Source organism: Arvicanthis niloticus, chromosome 6 (assembly GCF_011762505.2).
Source record: "Arvicanthis niloticus isolate mArvNil1 chromosome 6, mArvNil1.pat.X, whole genome shotgun sequence".
Classification (NCBI taxonomy): domain Eukaryota; kingdom Metazoa; phylum Chordata; class Mammalia; order Rodentia; family Muridae; genus Arvicanthis; species Arvicanthis niloticus.
The window spans coordinates 100,776,185-100,801,537 of NC_047663.1; the positions used below are offsets into that span (position 1 = coordinate 100,776,185).

The 25,353-nt window shown below is 47.0% G+C and overlaps 1 protein-coding gene and 1 long non-coding RNA gene across 5 annotated transcripts in view; one reads left to right on the forward strand and one right to left on the reverse strand.

The window, feature by feature from the left end:
* The window catches only part of Snx29 (sorting nexin 29), a 389,041-nt gene that overhangs the window by 61,412 nt on the left and 302,276 nt on the right, over positions 1–25,353 (forward strand). For all 4 annotated transcript variants that reach the window (XM_034506447.2, XM_076937433.1, XM_076937434.1 and 1 more), the window contains 3 exons: positions 9,093–9,223; positions 14,525–14,600; positions 16,358–16,440. In XM_034506447.2, the coding sequence (XP_034362338.1) occupies positions 9,093–9,223; positions 14,525–14,600; positions 16,358–16,440 (290 nt within the window). The remainder of the gene's footprint in view (positions 1–9,092; positions 9,224–14,524; positions 14,601–16,357; positions 16,441–25,353) is intronic.
* LOC143442549 (uncharacterized) lies at positions 7,205–8,109 on the reverse strand. Its single transcript, XR_013110797.1, has 2 exons — positions 7,979–8,109; positions 7,205–7,653 (listed from the first exon to the last, which is right to left on the reverse strand). It is a non-coding gene; the product is annotated as an uncharacterized LOC143442549 (long non-coding RNA).

Below are 25,353 nucleotides of genomic sequence, written 5' to 3' on the forward strand. Positions count from 1 at the left end.
CTGCGAGCTTCAGAGGAAAGAAAATTGCAGAGTTGAAATTTGGCAAAGAGGTTGGCCATGCTGGGAGTCGGGTCCACATACACGGCCTCCCAGAACTTACTATTTTTTATGTTATTAAATAATTCAGTTGTTTTATATAATGATCACCTTTGCAGAACCGTGAGATTTCCAGGTTAAATTCTTGTTTCTAGAGTCTGGGAGAGTATTCAGTCTGAGATCAGTGTTTGGGTGGATTTACTAATGACAGGACTTTCCTGTTAGCCAGAACCTGACAAGAGCAGAGGAGTCTGAGGGAGGTGGGAACAGCTTCCTTCTGACAGTGTGAACTGAGGTGCTGGTGTTCTCCTGTCCATGGACTTGGACTCACACAGCTCTCCTACTTCTCAGAAGCACAGCGCTAAGGAAGGCTCACACACTAGAGCCTGCAGGACACTCAGCATGAAGTCTCACGAAGCAGGGCCACATGGAATCCCTCTGATTGGTTCTGTGTCTGCAGAACCCTCTCTTGCTAAATGGTTCTGTCACTGTTGATTATTTATGTTGTTTGCTTTTATTGTTGTTTTTCGGTAGGGTCTCTGGATGTACCGCAGGCTAGCCTTAGCTACATCATCTTGCCTCTGGAATGTCATCTGTATAAGGCTATTTTTTTTCTATACCCAGCTATCTGTTTGAGGCATTTCTCAGCAGCAATATTCATATTCTCAGACTATGGATGGTTTGAGCCTGGGAGCAAAGTCTGAGCCCTCTTGTTTTAATCATACTTCTGTGAAATAACTAGTGTTGTGTGTTCCTTTACCACTTTAACTCTGCCTATATGTCACAGTCTCTTTGTTTGTGTTTGTTTGTTTATTTTGAGACAGGGTGTCATGTAGCCCAGCTTTTCCTGGGCTGAGATTCTGGTGTGTAACTCTTTACCTGTCTTGTTCTGAATTTTCTTCTTCTTGATTTGGATAATTGACACGTGGGATTGTGGAGTGCGATAAGTTTAACTCTGCAGATAGACTGGCAGGGGGAGTCACAGTTCAAATCCAGAGGCAGTTTGCTGGTGGAACTCAGTCTTTCTCTGGAGAGGTTGGTGTTTTTGTATTGCAGCCTCTCTTGTTTGGCTGAGGCCCATCTAGTCCAGCAGGACAATCTTTTAACTAAAACTCTACTGATGCAAATGTTAATCTTTTAAAAAATATCCTCACAGCAACTTCTAGCATAGTGTTCTACTAAATATCTGACAAAGTTTCCCAACCAAGTTGCCACAAATATTTATTGAAACTGCCTTTAGTTCTGAGCGCTCTTGGAATGTGGCTGCATTCTGTGCCTCTGAGGATGATGAGTTGTGTGAGTCAGTGCCTGAGATCCAGGCATCTCTCTTCTTACCCTTGGTGCCAGTGGTGTGCAGCCTGGAGGGGGAGACCACCTTGTAAGAAAGGGTGGCTGCTGGCATTGTGATGTGTAAAAGGCACAAAGCTGTGTTGGGTGACCTTGGGAGCCTGGGCCTCCATTGACCATGGACAACCTCTCACCAGTGTACAGGGGCATCTTGATTGAAGAGTCTGCAGAGCAACCTGGGGAGGCGCTGAGCAGTGATGAGTGGCTTATTGAGTAATACTTGGCTTTTGGGTTAAGCTCACCATCACAGGAGGGATCGAGAGTCTGCACACAGCAGTCGTGTTGGGGAGTGTGGCCAGGCTAGGGGGCTCAGCTAGGCTTGCTATTGATCCTGGCAAAATCTGGTGCTTGCTTTTCTTAGGATGGTCTGGTGGTCCAAATTTGGGCTTTCTCTGTTGTTGGTAATTTAACCATTTCTTTGGTGCCAGATGCCTCTTTATCCAGTATCTATCACAAACATTGGTTTTGTGTTTTGTTTTTCTTCAAGGTAGGCAATAGCTTTATTATGGCAAGGAGAGTTGAGCTCTGACACCAGTAAAGAAGTGAGTTTGGACGATGTTGGGGTAACTCAGAGTTACAAGCATGAGCCATGTCCATCACCTAGTGACTAAGCTCCTCCTTATACCTGCTAGGAGTCTATAGCAAGAGTGCCCTGAGCTGTAGCTGAGGCCTATCCAGTACAAGGACCAGGCTAGCTCCATGGGCCCCAATTGCAGGCCCGAGTAGACACCTGCACAGGCTGCTGATAGCGGGGGGTGGGGGGGGGTGGGGGGGAGTGGGGGGTTGTGTGTGGAAGATGGTTAACAAAATATCTGAACCTGGGTGGAGGATCTGCCCTGAAGACATTGTCTTAACTCAGGAAGAGCTGAGCAGCAAGATTCCAAAGCCCTGTTCAGGGAAGCAGAACACCTGGTCTGACCTGAATGTTCACCAGGCATGACCCTGCCAAGGAGTTTGTCCTCCTGTGTGCAGAGCATAGAATCCTAGCACTGTTTTGTTCTTAGAACTGGTGTTGTGTAATTAATTAATTAATTAATTTGGGGGTGAGGAGAGGCTCTTGGGCAATTTTTGTCTGTCAGTTTGTTTTTTGCAGTATTAGGGATTGAACTCAGTTTTCTGTAGCCCTGGCTCCCCTGGAACAGGACAGGTTGTTAATAGACCAGGCTGGCCTTAAATTCCCAGAGATCTTCCTGTTCCTGCCTTTGAGTGCTGGGAATAAAGGAGTGTGCCAGAATGCTCACTGTGAACATCTTACACGATGAGTGAGCTTGTCTGATAGTATGGAGATGAACTTGTACCGTAATGTTGAATGGGAAAGATGTGGGAAGTTTACATGCACTTTCACTGTGACCGTGTAAGCGAGGAGAAATGGCCAGCACCGTAGACCTGATGCTTGCCTGTTGTCAGGGTGATCTAGTGGCACACATTTGGGCATTCTCTGCTGGCACCTTTTCCCTTTATTCAGTATTTACCATGAATGCTGACTACCTAGGAAACCCTTTCACCTAGCTGTGCTTGGACTTTATTTTATTTTTTTGGTTTTTCTGAGACAGGGTTTCTCTGTGTAGCCCTGGCTGTCCTGGAGTTCACTCTGTAGACCAGGCTAGCCTCAAACTTAGAAATCCGCCTGCCTCTGCCTCCAAAGTGCTGGGATTAAAGGCGTGCGCCACCACTGCCCGGCCCTTGGACTTTATTTTTAACATTGTCTAGATTTTGAAACAAGTATTTTGTTTTAATGATAAACGATATTTTGTTATTTTTAAGCCAATCTTAAATCTTTTCTATATTATTTGTGTGTGTGTTTGTGCATGTGTGCTTGTACATGTGTGTGTACGTACATGTGTGTACATATGTGTACATGTGTGTGAAGATATTTGTAAACACAGTTCTCTGCTTTCATCATATGGGTCAGACTCGGCTCATCAGGCTTGACAGCAAGCGCCTTTATCTGCTGAGCCATTTTGTTGGCTCTTTAAAGTCAATCCAGGCGTCAACTGAGACTGTGGTCCTTGAGGGCTACTTTCTCTTGGGTTTGGGACCTCACCCTTCATGGCTCTGGCCTTACTCTGACTCATACAGGCTGCTAGGAAATGGCCAGAGTTGTCTGTGAAACAAGAAGAAATGCCTACATGCCCAGAGAGGTAGTAAACATTTGGAGTTAGGAATTGTTCATCCTACCAGGCAAGAATAAGGCCAAGTTTGAAGCAAGCTTTATTAAATACTGGCTAGGACAATGGACACTGGCCAAGGTCATTCCTGGGATTCCCAGAGAATGGCCATGAATTATGTTAGTCTGGTGCTTATGAAGGCAAAACAAGGCTGTGTACTTCTTGCCTTTGTCAAGTTGTTGGCAAACATACATCCTGATGTACTTTCTGCCTATGTAACACCTCCTACAGGATCTGTATGTATATATAACTCCTGTATAGGATCAAGCATGTCTTGTATAGTTGGGGCAACCAACCTTGTTTATAAAAGTGAAAAGTCATGACTTGTCTTCTTACATGAACAACAGCCCCCAACATTTCAGGAAGTTGTCTGTTCTTGGCTAGGTGGGACTTGAGTTTTTGTTTTATAGATCTCTTAAGCGCAGTAATTTAAACTTAACTTTAGCTCCCACAGACTGGTCAGTATTGCTCCCCTCTCTGAGAATGTGCCCTGCCTGTATGCTACTATAAACTGCATGCTACTGTATGAACTGATAACATGACCACTCCATGGTATAGTTAAGAGAAAGGTTATCATTGTAGATATGAGGGAGAGAATGGCCAGAGGCATCTGGAAGAGTTCAGAGCAGAGAGAGAAAGAGGTAAACTGGACATGGCTAGCTATCTGTGAGAGAGGGGAGGCGAGCAAGGGATGGAGAATAGAGAAATCAGAGCAAGAAAGCAGGAACAGGAGCCTAGAGAACAGCCAGGTCATAAGAGGGATGAGGAACCTTGGGGAGGCAGCAACTAGGTTGTTAGCACGGACTTGAAATGCTGGTAGGCACTATAAGTTGGTTGAAGAACCATAGGTCCCCTTTGCTGAGGTAAGGAAGTGACCTCTTTTGGTAGAACGAGCTTTACAAGTTCCTGAGGAATGCTGGCTAACTTCTAGACAACCTCCTATAGTCCAGGTTGAGTTGGGCCTAGACTCAATTTTGGACACGTCATTTGGCTTGCCCTTTTTGGGAGCAGCCTGGCAACTACCTGCTGCATCAGAGTCTGAAGAGGGTGGTTCTAATAGCCTACAGGCACAGTCATTTTTACCTAAAACTTGGGGCAGGGAGTCAGTGGCTAGGACTGAGGCAGGAGCTATCCCCTCTTTCACCTCTGCCCCGCTGTCTAAATGTGCTCATGCAGGTCATGGAAGGAAGCCAACGATTCACTCATAAGATTCTGTTAGGACCGTTCCCTGGGTTTCTTGTCATGAACAAGAAGGTAGATATTCACAGTTAGTGTAACAAAAGTTGTACATTATTATGTTGGGTTCAGGGTGGAAGCCAAGAAACTCATTTCCGAGACAGAAGCTTAAAAATGGAAGCTTTATTTTCTGTGACACAGGGAGGTGGCCAATTTGCGGGATTTGAATCTCAACCCTGAAGGGAGATTACAACATTTTTAGAGGGTGGGAACAGAAAGTGAGACGGAGCAGAATGCACTGTTGCATTGACTAATTATATTTTGACACAAGGAAGTTAAAGTAGCTGGCTGAGCCTTATCCGGTCACCTGGTTTCAGGTTGACCCTCCTGGACTCTGGTCCAGAATTCAGAATGACGAGAAAACAAAGGAATGGGCAAGTGGTACATAGTCAATTAAGTCACGACAGGCAATATGTTTACAATTTGTATGCTTTAGTGTAGACAGCGGGATAACAGCAGCTTCCCTCTGCATATCCTTTACTGGTTAACACATAGTTTATGAAGCATCTGAAGAAGCAGGTTAGCAGTTGGTTCTGGGGCCTGCGAACATGAACTTGGTTTTAACCTTGCCAGCCAGATGAAACTTGTTCCTGAGATGGGTGGACTCAGTAAACTGTCTCCTAACAATTATGCTGAAGGTCATCACACAAGGTTCACACTCTAAATTCTTAATGACCTGAGCCTGTCTTCCCAAGGTTCTCACCTGTGAGACATACCTTTTCTGAAGGTCAGGTCTGACTTATAACAAAGTCTCTGATTTGAGGGTCAGGATCCTGAAGGAGACTCTCCAGCCACAGAGTAGATCAAGGTGATGTCTGTCCAGATGTGCAAAGAAGAACATTGTTCTTGGTCTCTGTTTATGGACCTTGCGGTGGGTGCATGGGGCTCTAGGACTGTGGCAGGTTATCTTAAGTGAGTAATGTCACTGGGTGCTGGATATTAGGTGCAGCCTTGGGTGTAGTGGATTCCCAACTAAGCTATGTTTACTTGTCTAAAAGGCATTTTTACTATGCTTATAAGACCCACCCAATGCTAGCCCCAGCCAGATTTGGTTGTTGGATTTTAAAGACTTGTAAAGAAATACCACCTATAAGAGTGTGCCACACAGTCTAAAATGTTTACAGAGAAAATGTCTTGACTTGTTCCCTAAAATAAAGAAAGGATGCATATAGAGGCGCATGCAGGCAGGAGGCTGGATGCCATTGTGGTTTGCTTTGGAAGATCTCAGTCTGGGCACTGTTGTATACGGTCAGCCGGTGATAATGTTTTGAGACAGAGTCTCACCATGTAGTCCAGGTTGGCCTCGAACTCATCACAGCCCCCTTACCTCTACCTCACAAACATCGGGATTACAGATGTGAGCCACCATACGTGTGGTCGGGGTCTTTCTCTTCCTGTGCTGCAGATTAAACCTAGAGCTTTGTACATGTAAACACTGCACCCCTGAACCATGAGGTTGTGAAACGGGGCCTTGTTATGTTGCCCAGGCTAGGCAGTCTCCTGAGTGCCAGAATTTTAGGTGTGCACCACCAGACTCTGCTAAAGTACATAATTTCGGGCTGAGGATATAGGTGACTTGCTGGTTAAGGACACTGGCCACTCTTCTAGAGGATCCAACTTCAGTTTCCAGTACTTACTTGGCAGCTCAGAGCTATGAGGGCACAGTAAAACCACTGAACTGAACTGCTTCATGGGTAGAAAGAAAGCTTTATTTGGGAAAATTCAATGTTGCTATGGCTATCTCTGGGGGCATAGAGCATAGCAAAAGACTGGGAAAGTATACCAGTTTTTTAAGAGAAGGGTTGGGAGGGAGCCTGGAAGTTAGTGTGGGGGTTCCTGTGGGTCAGGACAGCCTGGGAACTAGGAGGGGATTTTTTTTTTTTTTAATATTTATTTATTTATTTCATGTATGTGAGTACACTGTCACTGTCTTCAGACACACCAGAAGAGGGCATCAGATCCCATTATAGATGGTTGTGAGCCACCATGTGGTTGCTGGGAATTGAACTCAGGACCTCTGGAAGAGCAGTCAGTGCTCTTTAACTGCTGAGCCATCTCACCAGCTCCTAGGAGGGGATTTTGATGTGTTGCAAGTATGTGTTGATAGGGAATGAGATGCCCGCCGGGACAGAGAAGGGCAGTGGAGACTTTCCGACTAACAGAAACCTGCCTCACAAATTCTGAGACTCTGCTTTTAAGGCTTTGTTTATCCACCAGCAGCCCGTCTGTTTCCCTGGTCAGAGTGCAGCAGCGCGAGCTGATCCAAGGCTGTCATTTTAGGGAACCCACTTTGGACCTAACAGTAATGGTCTGTAACTTTAGTTCCAGGGGATCTGATACCCTCTGACCTCTGTGGGTACTGTATGCACATGGTGCACAGACGTACACACAGACATACACACAGGCAAAGACACAAAAGCTCTTTAAAAGTTTAAATTACATAACTTGATTTCCCCTCTCCCCTTCCTTCCTTGATGTAGTAGTAGGGTGTGATGTTGATCTGTTGAGCTTCCTCATGTTCTCGGTTAGTGCACAGTGTCAGAGGGTCAGAAGGTCAAGGCCATCCTCACAGCATTCTCCACCCGCCTGGGACACCTTAGACCCTGTCTCAAGCAAAGAAGTAAAAAACCAAAAACTCTTGGTAAAACCAAACATCTACATCCTTCCTCCCCAACAAACTCAAACCAAAGCAAGACCCCAAGTTGGTGATAGGTTGAGCTACACAAAGAGCACGTTAGTGCTTCCCAGCTTCACCCTCCAGTGCTGGGATTATAGGTGGGCTGTAGCTGTATTCTGCTAGGTTTGGGGTTCTTCTTTCTTCCATCCTTCGCTACGCTGTTTCTTCCTTCCTTTCAGCCTCCTCACACTAGATAGGAGAGAAAGAAGGATAGAGAGGTGTGATGGTAATTTTAAGTACATTGCTATCTGGATTCACAAATGGAACACAGATACACACACACACATACACACATACACAGATACACACAGATACACATAGATACACACACATACATACACATACACACATACATACACACATACATACACACACACATACACACACACACACACACCCACCAGTTAATTAAATGCCTTTGGCTAGCTCAAAGGTTGGGCACTCCTAAACCTTCCCCTGTTACCACAGGCCCAATCGGGGGAAATGGCCAATGGCCACCCACCCACATTCTCACATGGCTGGTTGGCTTTCCCTCCTGTAGCTCCTATGTCCCATTTTTCTTCCCTGAGTCATGGCGATTGTCTGTCTCTCATCCTCTTTTCAGTGCCCTAGCCCACACAGTTCTAAGGTTCTACCCTGTCTCCCTTTGCCCAGCCATTGGCTGCTGACATCTTTAGTGATCGATCAAAAACCAATTGGAGACAAGGACCTTCAACCTTTGGACACACAGGTTCCCCATTAAATCAAAACATTAAACCAATCTCTACCAGAGAGGAAAGAAATAAGATCCCTGAATAAAATCAGGGGTCTGAAAGGGGCAATATTATCTACAGTCAGACTACTTCCTGCTGATCAGGGACACTGAGTTCCTTGGGGGCAAGTTTGAGCTTAGCAATCAGGATAGCTAATTTCTTCTTCTTGTTGTTTCTTCTCTACACACAACTGCCTAACAAACTGTGATCAACAACAACCAGCAACAACCTACAGCAACCAACATCTAATGGACAACCCACTAACAAATGACCTCATCTCTCAGGGGCCCAGCATTTATATATCCTCTGAAAAGTTCCTAGAATTCCAAATATCACACAGTTGCAGAAACTATCTGCAGCTGGCAAAATCACACCTCTGCTAGAGCACAAGGCAAATCATAGTCATAGCCCCACACCTGGGATTAAAAGGAAAACAGATTTTCATAATATTACTGTGTTTTTAAATGAAACCATAATTCCAAAATTGTCACTATAGTGTACACTATCATGGTTGGCTACAACCCACCCTTTGTAAAAAGGGTCTTCCTCCTCAGCTTCCTGCTCTGCTCCACAATCCTGAGCTGAGCCTTCCTCCTTCTTGTAGGGTGACATGATTGATGTCTGTGTCCTCTTGCAGACTATAAGCCCCAAGAGCACATGATAGCCATTTGTTGGCTCTTTGCCCTTGTGGTGAACACAGTACTTGCTTTTAGGAGACACTCAGCAAGCTCTCATAAATGAGTACTGGGGGGGGGGGGGTCCTTTCTGAGTTCTGTGGTCCTGATTTTAGCCCCAAGTAGGCCTGGGGACTTGAGGAACCCAGATGCTGTGGTATGTGTGGAGGCCCTGTCATGCAGCTGTATTCTTTCTCCATAGGACACTGGATGGGAGCGCCAGCCATCCCCAGGTACATGGCTGGGCCCCACTGCAGGTGCTTCATGGAGATGCTGATGCTGACACTGATGGCCTCTTCCCTGTCAGTGGAGTGGGCTCCTATGGTGCATCAGGTGGGTGCTTCCTGTCTTCTCCAATAAGAGCTTCTGTTCCAAGAACCAGAGGGGTTTTTGACTTATCCGTACAGGTCGGAGCTAGGAGATCTGGGGCTCAGGGCAAGGATGGCTTGTAGACATTCAAAGTTAAGAAGTAGCTTAGAGATTTCCTTTAGAACTGGAGTGTTATAGATGCTCCAGCAGAATGCCTCAGGGTAAAGTGGCTGGCAAGACCCTGGGAGGCTCGCCTGCCCCTAACAGTTTGTTGCTAAACTTGGTCACATCAACATTAACCATAAACAGTGACCATTATTTTGCACCTTAGGAGATGGGAGAAGCCACCTGAACTCTGTAGAGGCCCTACCCAGCACTTGTACTTCTCTTTCTGTGTGTGCTTCTCTTTCTCTGTGTCCTTCTCTTTTTGTGTGTGCTTCTCTTTCTGTGTGTGCTTCTCTCTCTGTGTCCTTCTCTGTGTGTGCTTCTCTTTCTGTGTGTGCTTCTCTTTCTCTGTGTCCTCTTTCAGTGTGTGCTTCTCTTTCTGTGTGTGCTTCTCTTTCTCTGTGTCCTTCTCTTTTTGTGTGTGCTTCTATTTCTGTGTGTGCATTCTCTTTCCATGTGTGCTTCTTTTTCTGTGTGTGCATTCTCTGTCTGTGTCTGCTTCTCTTTTGGTGTGTGCATTCTCTTTCCATGTGGCTTCTCCTTCTGTGTTTGCCTATTTGGTGATGGCTTCAGAGATGTACAGCTAGTCTGAGAGCATTCTGCAGCCTATGGTCTTCTTACTTCATCCCCCTGGGTCTAACATTCTTACCTTCTTTGTCCTTACTTCTAGCTTCAGTGGCTGCTTGTTAAGTTGAGTATATTAGCTCATTCTCTGTTGCTGTGATAAACACAATAACCAAAAGCAATTTATAAAAAAAATGAATTTATTCTGGCTTCTAGCTCCAGAGGGTTAAGAGACCATCACATTAGGAGGCATGGCAGCAGGCATGCATGACAATCATAGAAGGAAGCTGAGAGTTCCCATCATCCACCATAAACAAGGCACATAGTATAAGTGCCCATGGTGGCCAGAAGAGGGTATTAGATCCCCTGGCACTGGAGTTATAGGCAATTAATTGTGAGCCACTAGATGTGGGTGTTGTGAACTAAACGTAGGTCCTCTGGAAGAAAAGCAAGGGCTCTTAACCACTCACTGACCCATCTCTTCAGCCCCATATTCAAATCTTTTACAATTACATTTACTTGTTTATGTATTTTGAGTGTGAGTGTGTAGAGATGTGTCATTGCATGTGAGGAGGCCAGAGGACAACTTTTGGGAGTCACTTCTTTCTTTCCGGGGATCACACTGGGGTCATCAGGCTTGACAACAGATGCCTTTATATACTGAACCATCTTGTCAGCCTAGTAGTTTTTATTCTGAGACAGTGTTTCACTAAGGCCACTCATGTTGCCTTTCAACTAGCTGTCTTCCTGCCCCAGCCTCTCAAGTGGCTGGGATTACAGTTTATGCTAATGGCCATGACTTGAGGCTGTTTTTAAAATTACCAGTATGAAGGAAAAATGTATAGAATGTGTCTTCAAAATGCTTCTGTATCCCTAGTCCATCTGTTACTTCTTGCCAGGGCTGTTACAAAATGGCTTCTCAACAAGCCTGCACCACTTCTTTTGCCAGTGTTTCTATCTGTTCTTCTTTTATCAGCTAGAGCAAATATGGAGAACAGTCAGATTACATCATTCCCATGCTCTGGTTCTCCCTCTGCACCTGGGCTAGTTTGCTGTTGTTACTGTAGCCATTAAGCAACCTTTAAGCAGTGGAGCCTCACCCCCTCTCATTCATGCCTTCCCCCCTCCCTTATCCACCTGCTTCTGTTTCTCTCTCTCTCTCCCACCTTCTGTGCTCCCAGTAATCCCTCAGGTTGTAGCTTAGATGTCATCGTTTTTTCTTTCTTTTTTTTTTTTTTTCATTTTTTTGAGACATAGTCTTGCTATATATTCATGGCTGGCCTCAAACTCATGTAGACCAGGCTGACCTTAACTTGTGGCAGTCCTCCTGCCTCTGCCTTCTGAGTTCTGGAACTAGAACACAAAGCTTTCTTGACAAATAACACTTTTTAAAAAATGCCTTTTTAAAAAAATTTCTCCCTTCTTGGATAGGTCAGGCTTCATGTCCCACACTGTGTAACCCTGAAAAGCTGTCTTCATTTTTTGGATGGAGATATTGTGCAGAGACAGATTTGTGTATAACTAGACAGTGCCTGTTTTTTCTAGTCTGTGAGGTTCACAAGTACAAGGGCATCCATGCCTGTCTTCTAGTGTTACCCTGCATTTGACACTGGTCAGTTCTGAGCCCTCAGTTGGGGCTGTAAGTAAACTCCTGCTGGGTGGATGAGTGGATGGCTGCAGACGGTGGAGAGATGCTGCAGGGCAAGGATGGGTAGTGTTGGGAGAATGATACCCACACAGGACACAGGGCAGACAGAGGTGCCAAGGCAGGAGAGCCAGGAAGTCAGAAGGGCAAACGTACTTCAGGTCAGTTTAGTGAGCCTGCCTGCTGAAGTGAGGAGGGCTCAACCCAGTGCTCAACAGATGCTTCACTTACTAACTCCAGGATCCTGGTAAGTCAGTTAAGTCTTTGGGGTTTGTGTCTTCTTCTGTGAAGTTAAGATAATACAGACTGGGAGTAGAGCCCAATGGTAGAGCATCTTCTCAGCTCCTGTGTTCTATCCCACCACCATTCATAGAATAAAAGATGCCGGTGGCTATCCCACCACCATACATATAGTAATGATGCCAGTGGCTATTCTACCACCATACATAAAATAAAAGATACCAGTGGCTATCCCACTGCCATACATAGAATAAAAGATGCCAGTGACTATCCCAGTGCCATGCATATAGTAAAGATGCCCGTGGCTATCCCAGTGCCATGCATATAGTAAAGATGCCCGTGGCTATCCCAGTGCCATGCATATAGTAAAGATGCCCATGGCTATCCCAGTGCCATGCATATAGTAAAGATGCCAGTGGCTGTTGTTTATGTTCTATGTGCCAGTGCATCTGGCCCACCACAGTGCCGGCTGTGTGTATGCCACACAGAGGGGCCAAGTCAGTGCTGCATCTGGAATGCCCTTTATTCCAGCCATACATAGTATTGGACTCCGTCAGTTGTGACTGAATTTCAGCATTGAAGATGACTGAGCTGAGGTAGCCTCCTGCTGAAGGATCCTTAAAAGACACTGGAGCCTTCTAATCAGACATTAGCACATGAGCAGAGTGAGGGATAATTTAGTGACACTGGAGATTTTGGATATTGTGTTTGTCAGTTCCTGTTACTGTAACAAAATACTTGGGACATCAGCTTATAGGGAGGAAAGGTTTATTTTGGCTCACAAGCTCAGAGGTCTCCTTCCATGTTCAGCTGCTGCATTGTCTTGTGGTGAGGCAGAGCATCATGTTTGGGAATGCACGATGGAGGAAGCTGCTTACCTTATGGTGGCCAGGAAACGCAGAGAGCTAGGAAGGGACCTGGGTCCCAGGATCTGATTCTTCAAGGCCACATCCTCCAGTGAACCAGGTCCTGCCTCTTACAGTCCTATTATGGCACCATGAACTAAGGATTAAACAAACCATAAGCCTTTTCCAGGAACTGTACTGTGGTGGGTGGACAGCAGGTGCCCCTGAACTAAGAGTCCAGAAGGAAAGAGGATTATAAGGCCTAGGGGTTTTGAAAATGCAGGAGGCTGCTGAGGTCTCAGTAGAACTTCCTGATAGCCAGAAATGATGAGCCAGGACTTAGGGCTGAATGAGGGACTTTGAAAGTTACCATCTTTAGAGATAAGAATATACACTAGACTTTGTAGGATTACACAAAGTCACAGGGGTCAAAGAGCAATTGATGGCTCACATATGTAATCCCAGGCCTCAGGAGATGGAGGCAGGATTGTTATAAATTTGAGGCCAGCCCAAGCTACAGAGTGAAATCTTGTCTCAAAACCACAACAATATAAAATTATTCAAATAATTATTATTTCAAATAATTTTTTTTTTTTTTTTGGTTTTTTGAGACAGGGTTTCACAGAGTGAAATCTTGTCTCAAAACCACAACAATATAAAATTATTCAAATAATTATTATTTCAAATAATTTTTTTTTTTTTTTTTTTGGTTTTTTGAGACAGGGTTTCTCTGTATAGCCTTGGCTGTCCTGGAACTCACTCTGTAGACCAGGCTGGCCTTGAACTCAGAAATCCACCTGCCTCTGCCTCCCAAGTGCTGGGATTAAAGGCGTGCACCACCACCGCCTGGCCAAATAATTGTTAAAATGTTGTACAGTAGGCCAGACAAGCATGATAGGCATATGTTTGTAATTCCAGCAGTCAGAAGGCTCAGGCAAGGAAAGGGTGAGTTAGAGGCCAGCCTGGGTTACATAGGGAGACCCTGTCACCAGACAGAGCAGAGCGAAGCATAACAAAACGGGAAGAAGGCATAGAGAGCCTGTGTGGCTGACTGGAGTTGAGAAGCTGGGCCCTGCAGATGCCAGCAGCATCTGCACCCTTTAGCCTCACTGCTAGGTAGCAAGGAGCGGGGAGGTAGTCACTTGATTTCTCATCTGATGCCTCACAGTCCTGGGATGGAAACCAGGCTCGCAGTGCCCTTGGGTTACTGGAGCCAGTGGGGGTTGACTGGGTTGTGCAGCCAAAGGTGAGAAAGGGTTTGTCTTCTCCAGGCTCACTTCCCTTAAGTCTAGGAGAGGCCCAGAGGATTGTTCTGCCTCTGTGGCTCCATTGCCTGACTCAAGTTTCATGAATGAACAAGGGTTCCCCTGAGTGATACAATCTTCCTGGACATCCAGCCCCAGATCTGCAGGTCTGCACTTTTTTCCTGGAAGGAGGCCTGAGCAGCAGCTACTGCGTCTGCTACAATTAGAAACATGGCCTTACTTCCTTTCCCAAATGCTTAGTTTGTCTAGTAGAAAGTGTCAGACTTGGCCAATACTGAGATGCTGCTGCCCTCTATTGTCCACCACAAGCATGAGCAACTCGTCTAACAACCCGTGTCTGTTGTGGGCCTTAGATTAGATTATGGACTTTGGGAATAACTTCGCTTGCTTCAAGGTTGTTTTTTTTTTTTTTTTTTTTTTTTTTTTGGCACATGTAGCAACTAGTGCTGAGTCTCAATGATGCCTGCTCAGAAGAAATGGGTAGCAGATGAAGTCTGTGTATGGGTGGGAAGAGTTTAAAGGGAGCCAGTAGGCCAGCTGAGCACATGGCAAGGAGAAATGGAGTGGAAAATAAAGCCTCACCCTCTCTGCGTTTCTGCAGATGCCCCCGTGGGAAGTCTGGAGAATGGAACAGAAACAGAGGGACACATAATTCCAGAGCCTGGCCTTCGCTACAGGTCAGTATCAGGACACCAAGCCCATCAGTGGACTGGGACCTGCTGTTTACGTCTCTGCCTTTTGTTCTCATTTGAAGATAGGTGGTACCTGTTGGAGTTGAAGACTGAGGCCTAACCTCATGCTTGTGCGCAGATGCGCAGCTGTTGGGGTCACGAGTGACCATTCGCCCAGACAAACTACTTTATAATACAGCGTCCTAGCTGGGTGGCCCTCAGAGGCAGAGCACACTTAGTGTGCAAAAAGCTCAGGGTTCCATTCTGAGCACAGAAAGGAGGGTCAGCAGCCATCAAACCTCATTTGCATGCCCCTGTCCTGCACAGCCCTTCGGCCATACCCCCACCCCCACCTTCCTGGTTAAAGTCTGTTAGAGTTGACAATGGTGCTTATCAAGTCCTGGTGTTAAATGATGTCCAGGCCAAGGGAAAGAGGTGCTAGCTCTAAGTAATTAGTGCATTGCCTGGCAGCTTGAAAGTGCAGATGCTTTTCTCTTTCACATTAAAAAAAAAAAAAAAAAGGAAAACTAAGTCATTAGTGTCACTGTTGCTCATAGGGGATATTGCTCTGGTCTCCTGAATATCACCTCATCTCTGGTGCTCTTATCTCCTCCTCTTTCTTTACAATTTTAATTTGTTGTCTTGAAGTTATCCATCTGTGTGCTCGACTTAGCTTCAAGGTAGGGGGTCCTTGCTGGTCCACACCTTGCTTGGTGTCATGTCACCCAGAACAGACAGGATTCTGAAAATGACACACCACGAAGGGCCTGATACCACTGAGCCCGGTCTCATAAAGGATGGTGTCACTGCACCCTTCCAGGACCCTGACTCCTTTCTTGTTGTATTTTTGAGCCTTTTCCAAATGCAACAGTGATCAAGGAATGCGAGCCCCGGTCACGGGGTCTCCCTGCTGCTTATGGACAAACTAGTGCTGTTGTTCACATTAGAAATGGATTGTAGGCATGCACACCGTCCCGTTACCTGCAGTCAGCCATTCATTATGCTCTCTAAGCCTCTTTGAGCACCAGCCCTGCTTACAGGGGGATGCTGGAGCCTGTTGTCATGACATTTCCATATCCATAGCCTGGTTCCACGTCTGTCCTCATTTGAAGGCATCTTGTTTAGAATCTACAAGAGATATAGCTCAGCTGTAGGAGAGTGCTTGCCTAGCATGTGTAGAGCTCTAGGTTTCATCCTTAGCACCATATAAAACTGAGTATGGTGCTTGGGAAGTGAAGACAGAAGCATCAGAAGTTCAAAATCATCTTTAGCCACATAGCAAGTTCTAGCCTGGGATCCATGAGAGACTATCAGCAACACATGCTGTGGACTAGTTGACATTGGATATTGAAATTCCACGCTTGTCTGAGTGAAGCTCATATAACATGTGGGGCACTTGTACTAGGGACATGGACCCAGGGACCATTTTAACTAGGAAAAGTGATAATACAAACCACAAGAATGTGACAATATAGACCACTGAAAGGACGTGTGTACACAGCTACACAAGTTGGAACAGGAAGGCAGTGGTTTCTTCCTGACCCTAGCTGCAGACATGCCCATTGAGTGAGTAGCTTACTTACAAAGGGGGTTTGAATTGATTTGAATTGAATTGGAGTTACCAGTGCATTTCAGACATTCGTCAGGGCAGCTGCGTTGTTTTTCCAGTAGATTCCTGGGGAAATATTTTGCCTGTGAGTGTTGTGAGCACTGAAGTTACGTTTTAGGATGAGTGTAACTTCCTTCTGTCTACTTTTTCCCAGTAGGGAAGCCGGTTCTCCAGGCCGAGGAAGTCCTCTGAGCAGCTTGTTACCGTCTGCCTCAGTGCCTGAGTCCATGACAGTCCGTGAGTACTCTCTGAGGCTGCCATGTGTGCTGGCATGTGTGCTTATCCTAGGCAGGTGTGGACGTTGCAAGCAGGCATGAAGTTAGTACCTGATCGTGGTATCACTGTAGGCTTCCAGACTGGGGCCAGATTGTGGTGCTTGGGGGTGTGTCTGCTAAAGAATAGAAGGAACCTTCTGTGCCTTGTGGTTTCTAAGCTACCTTCTGTGTGCTGCCAGCAGTAAGAGACTCTTCCAGCTGACTTTCCTTGTGACTCTGGACAAATCAGTTTTGCTGATGAGATAGTCTAATGACCAGGTGGTGCAAATCATTTTCAGCTCCAACTCCAGCTCCAGGATAAAGTATTAGAGACACAGCAATGAAGGGTGGGTGTGAATGGCCCATATTACCTACACACACACACACACACACACACACACACACACACACACACACATTCACACAATTGTTTAAAAGACAGATGTTCCATAACTAGGTCAGCAGGTGGCCAGTGGGGCTGGTGCCATGGCTGGGTTGGCAGAGGGGCTAGGGTGAGACTCCATGGTCATCAGAGGCCAGTTTCCTTTTCCTGACTGGCTGTTGTATTTTCTTTCTGAGCTCTAGCCATCTCCTTCCTACCCCTGATAGCAGGAAGGAGACGGGTAGAGGGCAGGCTTTCTGTTTCCATATCTACACTTGGACAGTGTAAAAATTACACCTTTCTTCCTCATCAGCCTTTGGGCCAAAATTAGTATTTCCTTCAAACAGCAAAGTGCAACAAACCCTGAGCCCATAGTGGTGATGGCAGACGGAGAGTGACTATCACCCAGAGAAGTTACAGGCCCCTTTAACAGCACCCCAGGATGACATTTCTGCTTGGAAATACATTATCTGAGGTGACATAGAAACTTATGTATGGATCTCCTGGATCTCTACACCTGGACCACTCTGTTTGCCCATGAACACTCTCCTTGGCATGTCACTGGATCTCCACATCTGGACCTTTCTGTTTGCACATGGACACTCTCCACAGCCATGTTCCCTACGAACTGAGATTTCCCACAGTCTCCTGCTCCTCTGGCCTCCCTCCCCTGGCTGCAGAGCAGGAACTGCTAATGTGAGTTTTGTTGCTGTGTGGGGTGAGCAGTTGCTGAAGTCTATGTGAGGATGAGCTAGCACCTTCTCCTAGTGGCCAGGCATGGTTCCTAGGGCCCTTCCCAGCCTCTCTCCAGTGTGGGATATGGAGCAGGTGAATTGGGTTCTCTGGGGGCTGCCAAGCCGTTTCCATCCCTGACAAAGCCACCAGCTTGGGCTGTTCCTTTTCCATGAGGACACTCTTTGTGATCTCCCTAAGCTGGGCCTACAGCAGGGACTCAGCCTGTCTTGTTTTTATTCATCTACTTTTTAGAAATTAATCCTAGTTGTTTCTGGTCATCTTTGGCTTGAGACCTATCAGGAATTCCCAGCTGACCTTCTGAAGGAAAGGCCCACATGAGTGGGCTGTTTTACTCTGGGTGTCTGGTAGTTATATGGGCTGTGCCGAACAGTTGTGGGTGGTGTGGGTGGTGGGGTAGCTTTTGTTTTCTGGGGGTGATTTCATGTGGGAAGGCTTCTCTTGTTCACTCTGCCCCTGCAAGATAAGGATCATGGCTCTTTCAGAAATGTAGTGGACATTACCTGCCTCCACCTACCCTTGCTTTGTCTGTGAGAACAATAGGAAGGGCCATCTGTGCAGCCCTACAGGATTCATCTGATGGAGCAGAGGATTACAGACTGGGAAGCTTCGGCAAATGCTTCATTTCCTGTGTGCTTGTGAACACTGTCTCTGGACTTGATCATGGCTGATCCTCAACACCGTCACTTCTTGGTTGTTCCAGCCAGGGTTCCTTGCGACTGTCCTGGTCCCTGAGTTCTCATCGGCAGCAGGATGGAACCATCTGCTGAGTCTGTGTGCCTGTGTTGACTTGTTTGCTCTTGGTAGTTACTGTGATGCCAAAGAAACTGTGAGTCTTTATCCCCTGCTACAGTCTTCTGTGCTCAGTGAGTAGCAGTCATTGAGATGAGAGACCTTGATAGGGCAGTGTAGATAAGCATCCTTGTCCTGGCCCACAGCCTGTGTGTGTGTGTGTGTGTGTGTGTGTGTGTGTTTGTATGTATATTCCCAGTGCTGAGGCTGAAGTCCAGGGCCTGGCGCAAGGAAACACCCAACAACTGAGCTGCGGTCCCATCCTGGTCTCCAGCTCTTCACACCTCGGCTCACATAGGTGACTGTGGTCACCAGCCTGGAAGGCAGCAGAACTCTGATGGTCTTGGCTGAGTTTGCAGGGTTTTGAAATGAAATGCTACTTTTCTTTGTAAAAGGCAAATGTCATAATTGTATCTTTGTGTTGAGTGTGGCCAGCAGTGCAGACCTCTGCACAGCCAGATAATGAGGGCCACTGGAGTGTGCCTTGTGAATCCTGTGAACGCCAGTGAGTTGAGAGTAGCCACTGCATGCTTGCACATGCGTGTGCACACACACAGAAAGTAAGGCCTATGGGAGATGCTCAGCCTGTGGAAAGCACACTGAATGTTGGTGCCTCACTAGCAGGCACTTAAGGTTGTGGCTGTCTGCCTATTGGAAAAGCCACCAGGCTGGGTGTTTTCCTACTACTTAGTAGATATTTCTTGATGTTTATGTCAGCTTTACTTCATTCACCTCCTGTTTAACAGCTGAGTGTCTGTACATTTGAATTAATGTTTTTGTTGGAATATGTGATGTGAGCTGTGTTTTAAGAAAGCACCCTTTCTCTCCGTTGATGGCTGTAAGCAGCATTGCAGCACCTTCACCACCAGGGGGCACTCTGGCACCCCGCTCATTGGCTTCAAACCAAGTTCTGTGTTGGTGTTGGTCTGTAAACCAGGGCTAGCAATGGTGCTTACTTCTCTGGTGAGTTTGTGAAGGTTAAACGCATACATATAAGAAACATACTCAGAAGACTGTAAATTACATTTTGAAAAGACAGATTGGGAAAATGTATCTCAGAGTGGCACATATTAAGTATTCAGTAACTTGTACGTGAGACTGTTAATACCCTTAAAGGATTCGTTACTGGATAATTACTTCAAACACAGTATCTAGGCCTCTAAATGGGCAGTCACAATTTTCTGTTCTAATGGAGGCATCCTTACCATTACAAGCCTCTGAAGCTCCCTTTCCTGGATGTGTACCCATAATCTTCTCTATACACTCCAACAGATATGTTTCTTAGTTGGGGTGATTTCAACCCCAAGGGAATGTGTGGCCATGCCAGGAGAGCCTGGATTTCCCTGCCTGGCATGAGAGTGCCTTTGGCAAAGTATGGCTGTGGTTATGCCGATGACAGCAGGCTCTTTGTGTGCCTAGTATCCTTGTGGGGTGGGGGCAGGGATACTGAGTGTCTGCTGAAAAGCTTAGGAAAAGAACGAACCTATTTGGAATGAGGACTCTGGGACTGCTCACCACTCCTGTGGGTGTTTGCGGTCTCTTCAGCCCTGTCATCCCCGCTGTGAAGATGTGGCAGCTGCAAGTGTGGAAGGCTCAGCACCTGTACACAACGGGTGGTCTGAGTCGGAGCTGCAGAAACGCACTGAGCACATGGCTTCCTGGAGCTACATGTCCTTCATGAGGATGCAGATGTAGTGGGAATCCACCCAGTGGACACTCATGGTTGTGCCCACCACCTTTGCTTTTCTCTACTCTTGAATTAGTTTCTTTATTTGGGAGCTAAGTTTCCCTCCCTGTTGTTGGTGGACAGCCCTTTAGCACCAGGGGGCGCCATAGCCTTTCCTCTGTCCTTGCTGCCTGCTCTCCCCTCCCCTTGCAGAAACCTTGGGGTTTTGCGTCCCAGTTGTGGGTGTCCAGGGCTGGTGCCTTATTTCAGCAGTCAGGTTGCGGGGTGGGGCGCAGAGGTGATGTGCACATAGCTTCCTGTAAGGCTATCACGGACAAGGGGAGTCCGTCTACTTTAGAAGGGAATACACTGCTAACTAGAAACTGTTTCTCCTTTGCTATTGTTGCTCAGCCAGAGATATTTACATGACTTTTGAATCCTGACCACTGCCTTCCTTTCTTTGCTGGGGCTCAGAGTGGTTGTCAGAGAAAGATGGGAGACAAGCAACTTGAGTTGCTCGTTCTTTTGTCACTTTTGATGTTGAGCCATGACAGAGAGGGCAAGAGAAATACCCTTTGTTGCTCACTGGCCTTAGTAAGCAGTCTGTTTTTCCCTTGATATTGTGGGAAGGGATTCTCAGTCTCAGTGAGGCAGGCTGCCTTGTTGCCTGGCAACACCATTCCAAACAGTGGACAGTTTGAGAAATGAAACTAAGAAGCACCACGGGACTTGGAAGCCAGTGGGAGGGCCCAGCATCCAGCCCAGGGCCTGGCTGAGGGTTCAGTGATGAGATTTTAGGATGAACTGGCAGAACAGTGACCATTAAACAGGTCACAGTCCAAGTGCTGTGCCTTAGTCACACAGCCTGTGCCTGGACAGTGCAGCTAATGCAGGAGCTTGCTCTTCCTTCTGAATCTTGTTTCCCAGATTATAGCCACTGTCAGGAATTGTAAGGTTCCAGACATGATTTAGACACACCTCTGTTCTTCATTTGTTCATCTCCTCCCCAAGTGTTTACTAAGTGTCTGTCACATAGTGGGCGCTGTTCTGGGTACTGGAGGAAGAGTGAGGCTCCATCTCTACTGCTTATGAACTCCGTGCCTCAGTTTCCCCATTACTGAGATGCATAGGATGAGGTTCCTGTAGCTGCTGTGAGGACTGAAGGAGGCAGTGTGTGGAAGGTGGGTCTGGCGTGCACTCAGCGCCCATCGGCATCGTCGGCTCTTGTGGACAGCATGGATCCTGTCCACAGAGCGGCCAAGACTGGAAGTGAGACATGGCAGAATGCACGGCATGAGGGGCAGTTGGACAAGAAGGAAAGAGTCATATGGGAGTGACAACAGGAAGAAAGGGAGTCATACACCTTCTCGTGACTTTCATCCATCCACCTCTCTCAGGAGTGCATCCTGAGCAGAAAATCCTAACAGATGCCCTGAGGTTATGCACTGTCACCTCAGCCCAATACTTAAAAGCATGACCACCTTTAATCAGATGCTGCAGCTGATGCCACTGACACTAACACAGAGATTCCTTACTAGTGCTAGGAGTGGGGGGGGGGAGGAGGGGGAATCCGTAGGGTGGAGTCTGTAGGTGGCCTCAATTCGTTTGAAGAGAGTATCCTGTGACACTTCTGGTCCTTAGCACAGGAAACTGTTCTCCAGGAAAGCCCAGCTCAGGGTCACACTGGCTAGACTTTGAGCAGACCCAGGTGGTTTAAAGGGGTCTTCCTTTTCTCCTTATCATCCGAGTGACCTGGCACTGTGTACATCCACAACCTCTGGAGGTAAGCTGTGGGCAGGTCGCCATTCTCACACACTGGACTGAAATATTCCTCATTGTGGAATACTTGATGTGATGAGCTCTTTGAATTTGGGAAGCATGTTGTTAGATTTTCTCACACACATCTGCTTGAGATCGTGAATACAGTGTGCCTCACACTTTGAGCACTTGTCTCCTTCAGGACAGCCACAAGGGACAACTAGCACTGAGGCATAGAGACTTCAGAGCATGGTGGAGACCTGCCCTGCCCTGTGTCTGCTGGTCTGTGTCAGCCTGGATGATGCTGTGCGTGTGTGCGGTGGGCTGGTAGCCTAACTCTGCTTGCATGTTACTAAAGCTTGTGTGTGCTTTCCTGTGTGTGTGCTTATGTGTGTGCACATGTGTGTTGACCTAGAGGACAGCCTCAGCTCTTGTTCCTTAGTCATACTTATTTTATTTATTTATTTATTTATTGTGATTATATGTCACTTTCTTCTTCCCATTTCTCCCTCCAAATCGTCCCATAGTCCCATTGACTCTTTCAGTTCATGGCCTCTTTGTTCATAATTGCTGTTACATGTGTCTACACACACACACACACACACACACACACACACACACACACACACCCCTACATAATTATAGCTGTTTAGTCTGTTCAGGGTGGCCATTCGGATGGATAAACAGGTGGTGTGCTCCTCCCCGAGGAAGACTGTCCCTCCCTCTCTCAGCACTCCTGCCATTGCCTGTGGTTCTTGGGGTGGGCCTGAGGCCTTCTGGGCTTTCTCTCACCCATGTTACCATGTCTGCCTCATTTTCTGAGACATGGTTTCTCATTGGCTGGACCTCAGGATTTCAAGTGTCTCTTCTTCCGCTGCACTGGGATCACAGGTACACCGTCACCATTGCCTTTGCTTTTAAGAAAGGCCAGCAGTAGTTCATCCACAAATCCACACTGGCAGATGAACATTTAGAATAAAGCAGATGTTTGTCTCCTAGTAGCAGGGGTGACTCAGAGAGGAAGATGTGCTGAGTTAATGATGGGAAGCCTAGGGGATGGAGATGGCGGTGTCCATGGTTCGGAGGGCAATTCCCACAAGCCCCTGTGCGCATCAATATGGCCCGTCACAGTGATGAGCCATATTACTTGAAGTGGAGTAATTACCCTGGAGTAGGAATTTTGCAAATTTCTTATGGTGTTGGTGTTTAGTCAGTGATTGAATGGAGAACTTGGGAACCAACCTTATTGCATAGAGAGCTCAGCGGTGGGTGTCCTGTCAGCCTTGCGTAGGTGTCGGTGAAGACGGATTGCTCGTCCCCTGCAATCCATCTTCACTAGCCTTCAGCCCCTCTGGGGACAGAGCAGACACCTCCATCGAAGCAGCTGGAAGGAGGACGGAGGTTCAGAAACGGCTGCCTGCTGCCTTCCCTGGGACTGAGATGCTTGCCTGACGTGAACTTGTTTTGCTTATCCCTGGCCAACACTGTTGCTCAGGCTGTCCTGGCAAAGACAGATGGGGTCTGTGTCAGGGACCTAGTCCCTGCCACTCAGGCACTCTGACTCCGCCCCTTCCTTCTAGATATGGCATCACCTAGCCCGGTCTTCACCCTCAGGCTTCTTAGTGACACCTCCCCTGTCTGCTCATGTCTGTACCTGTTTGCTCTTTGTCTGCTGGACTTTCCTCACATGCCTCCAGGCTCTCTGAGTGCAAGGGTCAGAGGTCAGGGGTCATGTCTCATTTCTCATGCTTTAGTTCACAGATGATTCTTGAATTATGACAGCTTCATCGTGATATCATAAGCATTTAATAAGCCTAACTTACCAGGGCCATAGAACAGTGGCACAGCTGCTGCCTAGCAGAGAAGGGGGTGGGGAGAGTGAGGGAGGAAGGGAGGGGGAGAATGAGAGAGAGAGAGAGAGAGAGAAAGAGAGAGAGAGAGAGAAAGAGAGAGAGAGAGAGAGAGAGAGAGAGAGAGAGAGAGAGAGAGAGAGAGAGAGAGAAACCTGGGCCTATACTTTCTATGCTTTCTATTGGACATGCATTTGTTTTTGTCCCATTGTACAGAGACTATCAGCACCCTGTCCAGTACCAGCCACCTGAAAGGGCCAGGTGGTTGTTGGTTGAGTGAATGAAACCAGACACCGTGTGGAAGGTGGGAGGGAGCAGTCTGCATGGTAGGTTGGTCCAGGCCTCTGTGTGCATCAACTTCACTGTCCTCAGGATATCTGCAGGGAATTACTCTGATCCATCAGGAATTCCTCATGAGGAGTGGAGGAATTCTTCCAAGTGGTTAGATTAGAATCTGGCCCCAAACTGCTAGAATCTTGAGGCCCAGAACAACCAATGTCCCAAGAAGGAGACTGAGAGATATTTTAGGAAACACTCCCTAGAAATAGTAGGAAATATTGCTAAAAAACAAGGGGAAGTGGAGATGGTTTGTGTGGTGCCATAGAGGCTTCTTGTTTTGTTCTTTTTAAGACAAGGTTTCTCTGTGTAGTGCTGGCTGTCCTGAAACTCACTCTGTAGACCAGGCTAACCTCAAACTCACAGAGATCTGCCTACCCCTCTGTCCTGAGCGCTGGGATTACAGGCATGTGGACAGTTAGACAGCACTGCAGCTGAGGCAGCAGGAGCATTTTTCCCAAGGTTGAGCTCTTGTTGGATGGTCCTTAAGTCAGGGAAAGCCTTTCTGCTGGCGGAGGGAACTGACTGGCACTCTTTGGGATCCTAATGAAAGAGGAGACAGGGTGGGATTGAGATTGAGAACACTCTTCTTTATCCTTGGGGCCAGGCTGCTGGGCTTTATGCCCCTCCTCATGGGAAGTGGCCCACCTACTGTAGGAGATGCCATCACTGGGCAGGTAGATGAACAAGCCAAAGGAAGCAACCAGGAAGCAGTGCTCCTTCACGAAGCAGTGCTCCCCCTGGCTTCCATTCAGCTCCTCTCTCTAGGTTCCTTCCTGAGCTCCTGCTTTGGCTAATCTGATGGAGGCAGTTTCTGCTGTTGTAGACACTGCATTTGTTTTCAGCAGAAAACAAGAGCCAGTGGGAAGTATTGGCACTTTCTCTCTATTGGGAAAATGGCCTCTTCTTTCTGTCTACTTCACAGGCTTCCCTTTGTGCCTCACTGACCAGAGCTCAGTCCCCTCACCCTTCTAGCTAAAGGTAAACTGCAGAGCAAGTATTAACCTCTCCTGTAGGGTGGCAGGCAGCAAAGGAGAACAAAGTTCCAGTGCTCCAGTGTCATGTGACAGCTTCCCTGGAATGTGTAGCACTGGCAGCCACTGGTTGGGATGCTGTCAGGTGGCTTTAGACAGGAAACCCTGGTGAGTGAGAGGTCTTCCTGAGACCCAAGGAAACAGGAAGAGTATCTTGGGGGTTCACGTGGGGCCTGGGAAAGTGCTTCTTCTTCTTAGAAGACATTGGGTGGATGGTTATTTGTTAAGGCATGGAAGGACTGTCACCTTATGACAGTAAGAAAGCAGTAGGGATATTAAGTCAACAAGCACTAAATGTTATGAGTTGTTCAGTTTCTAATTACAT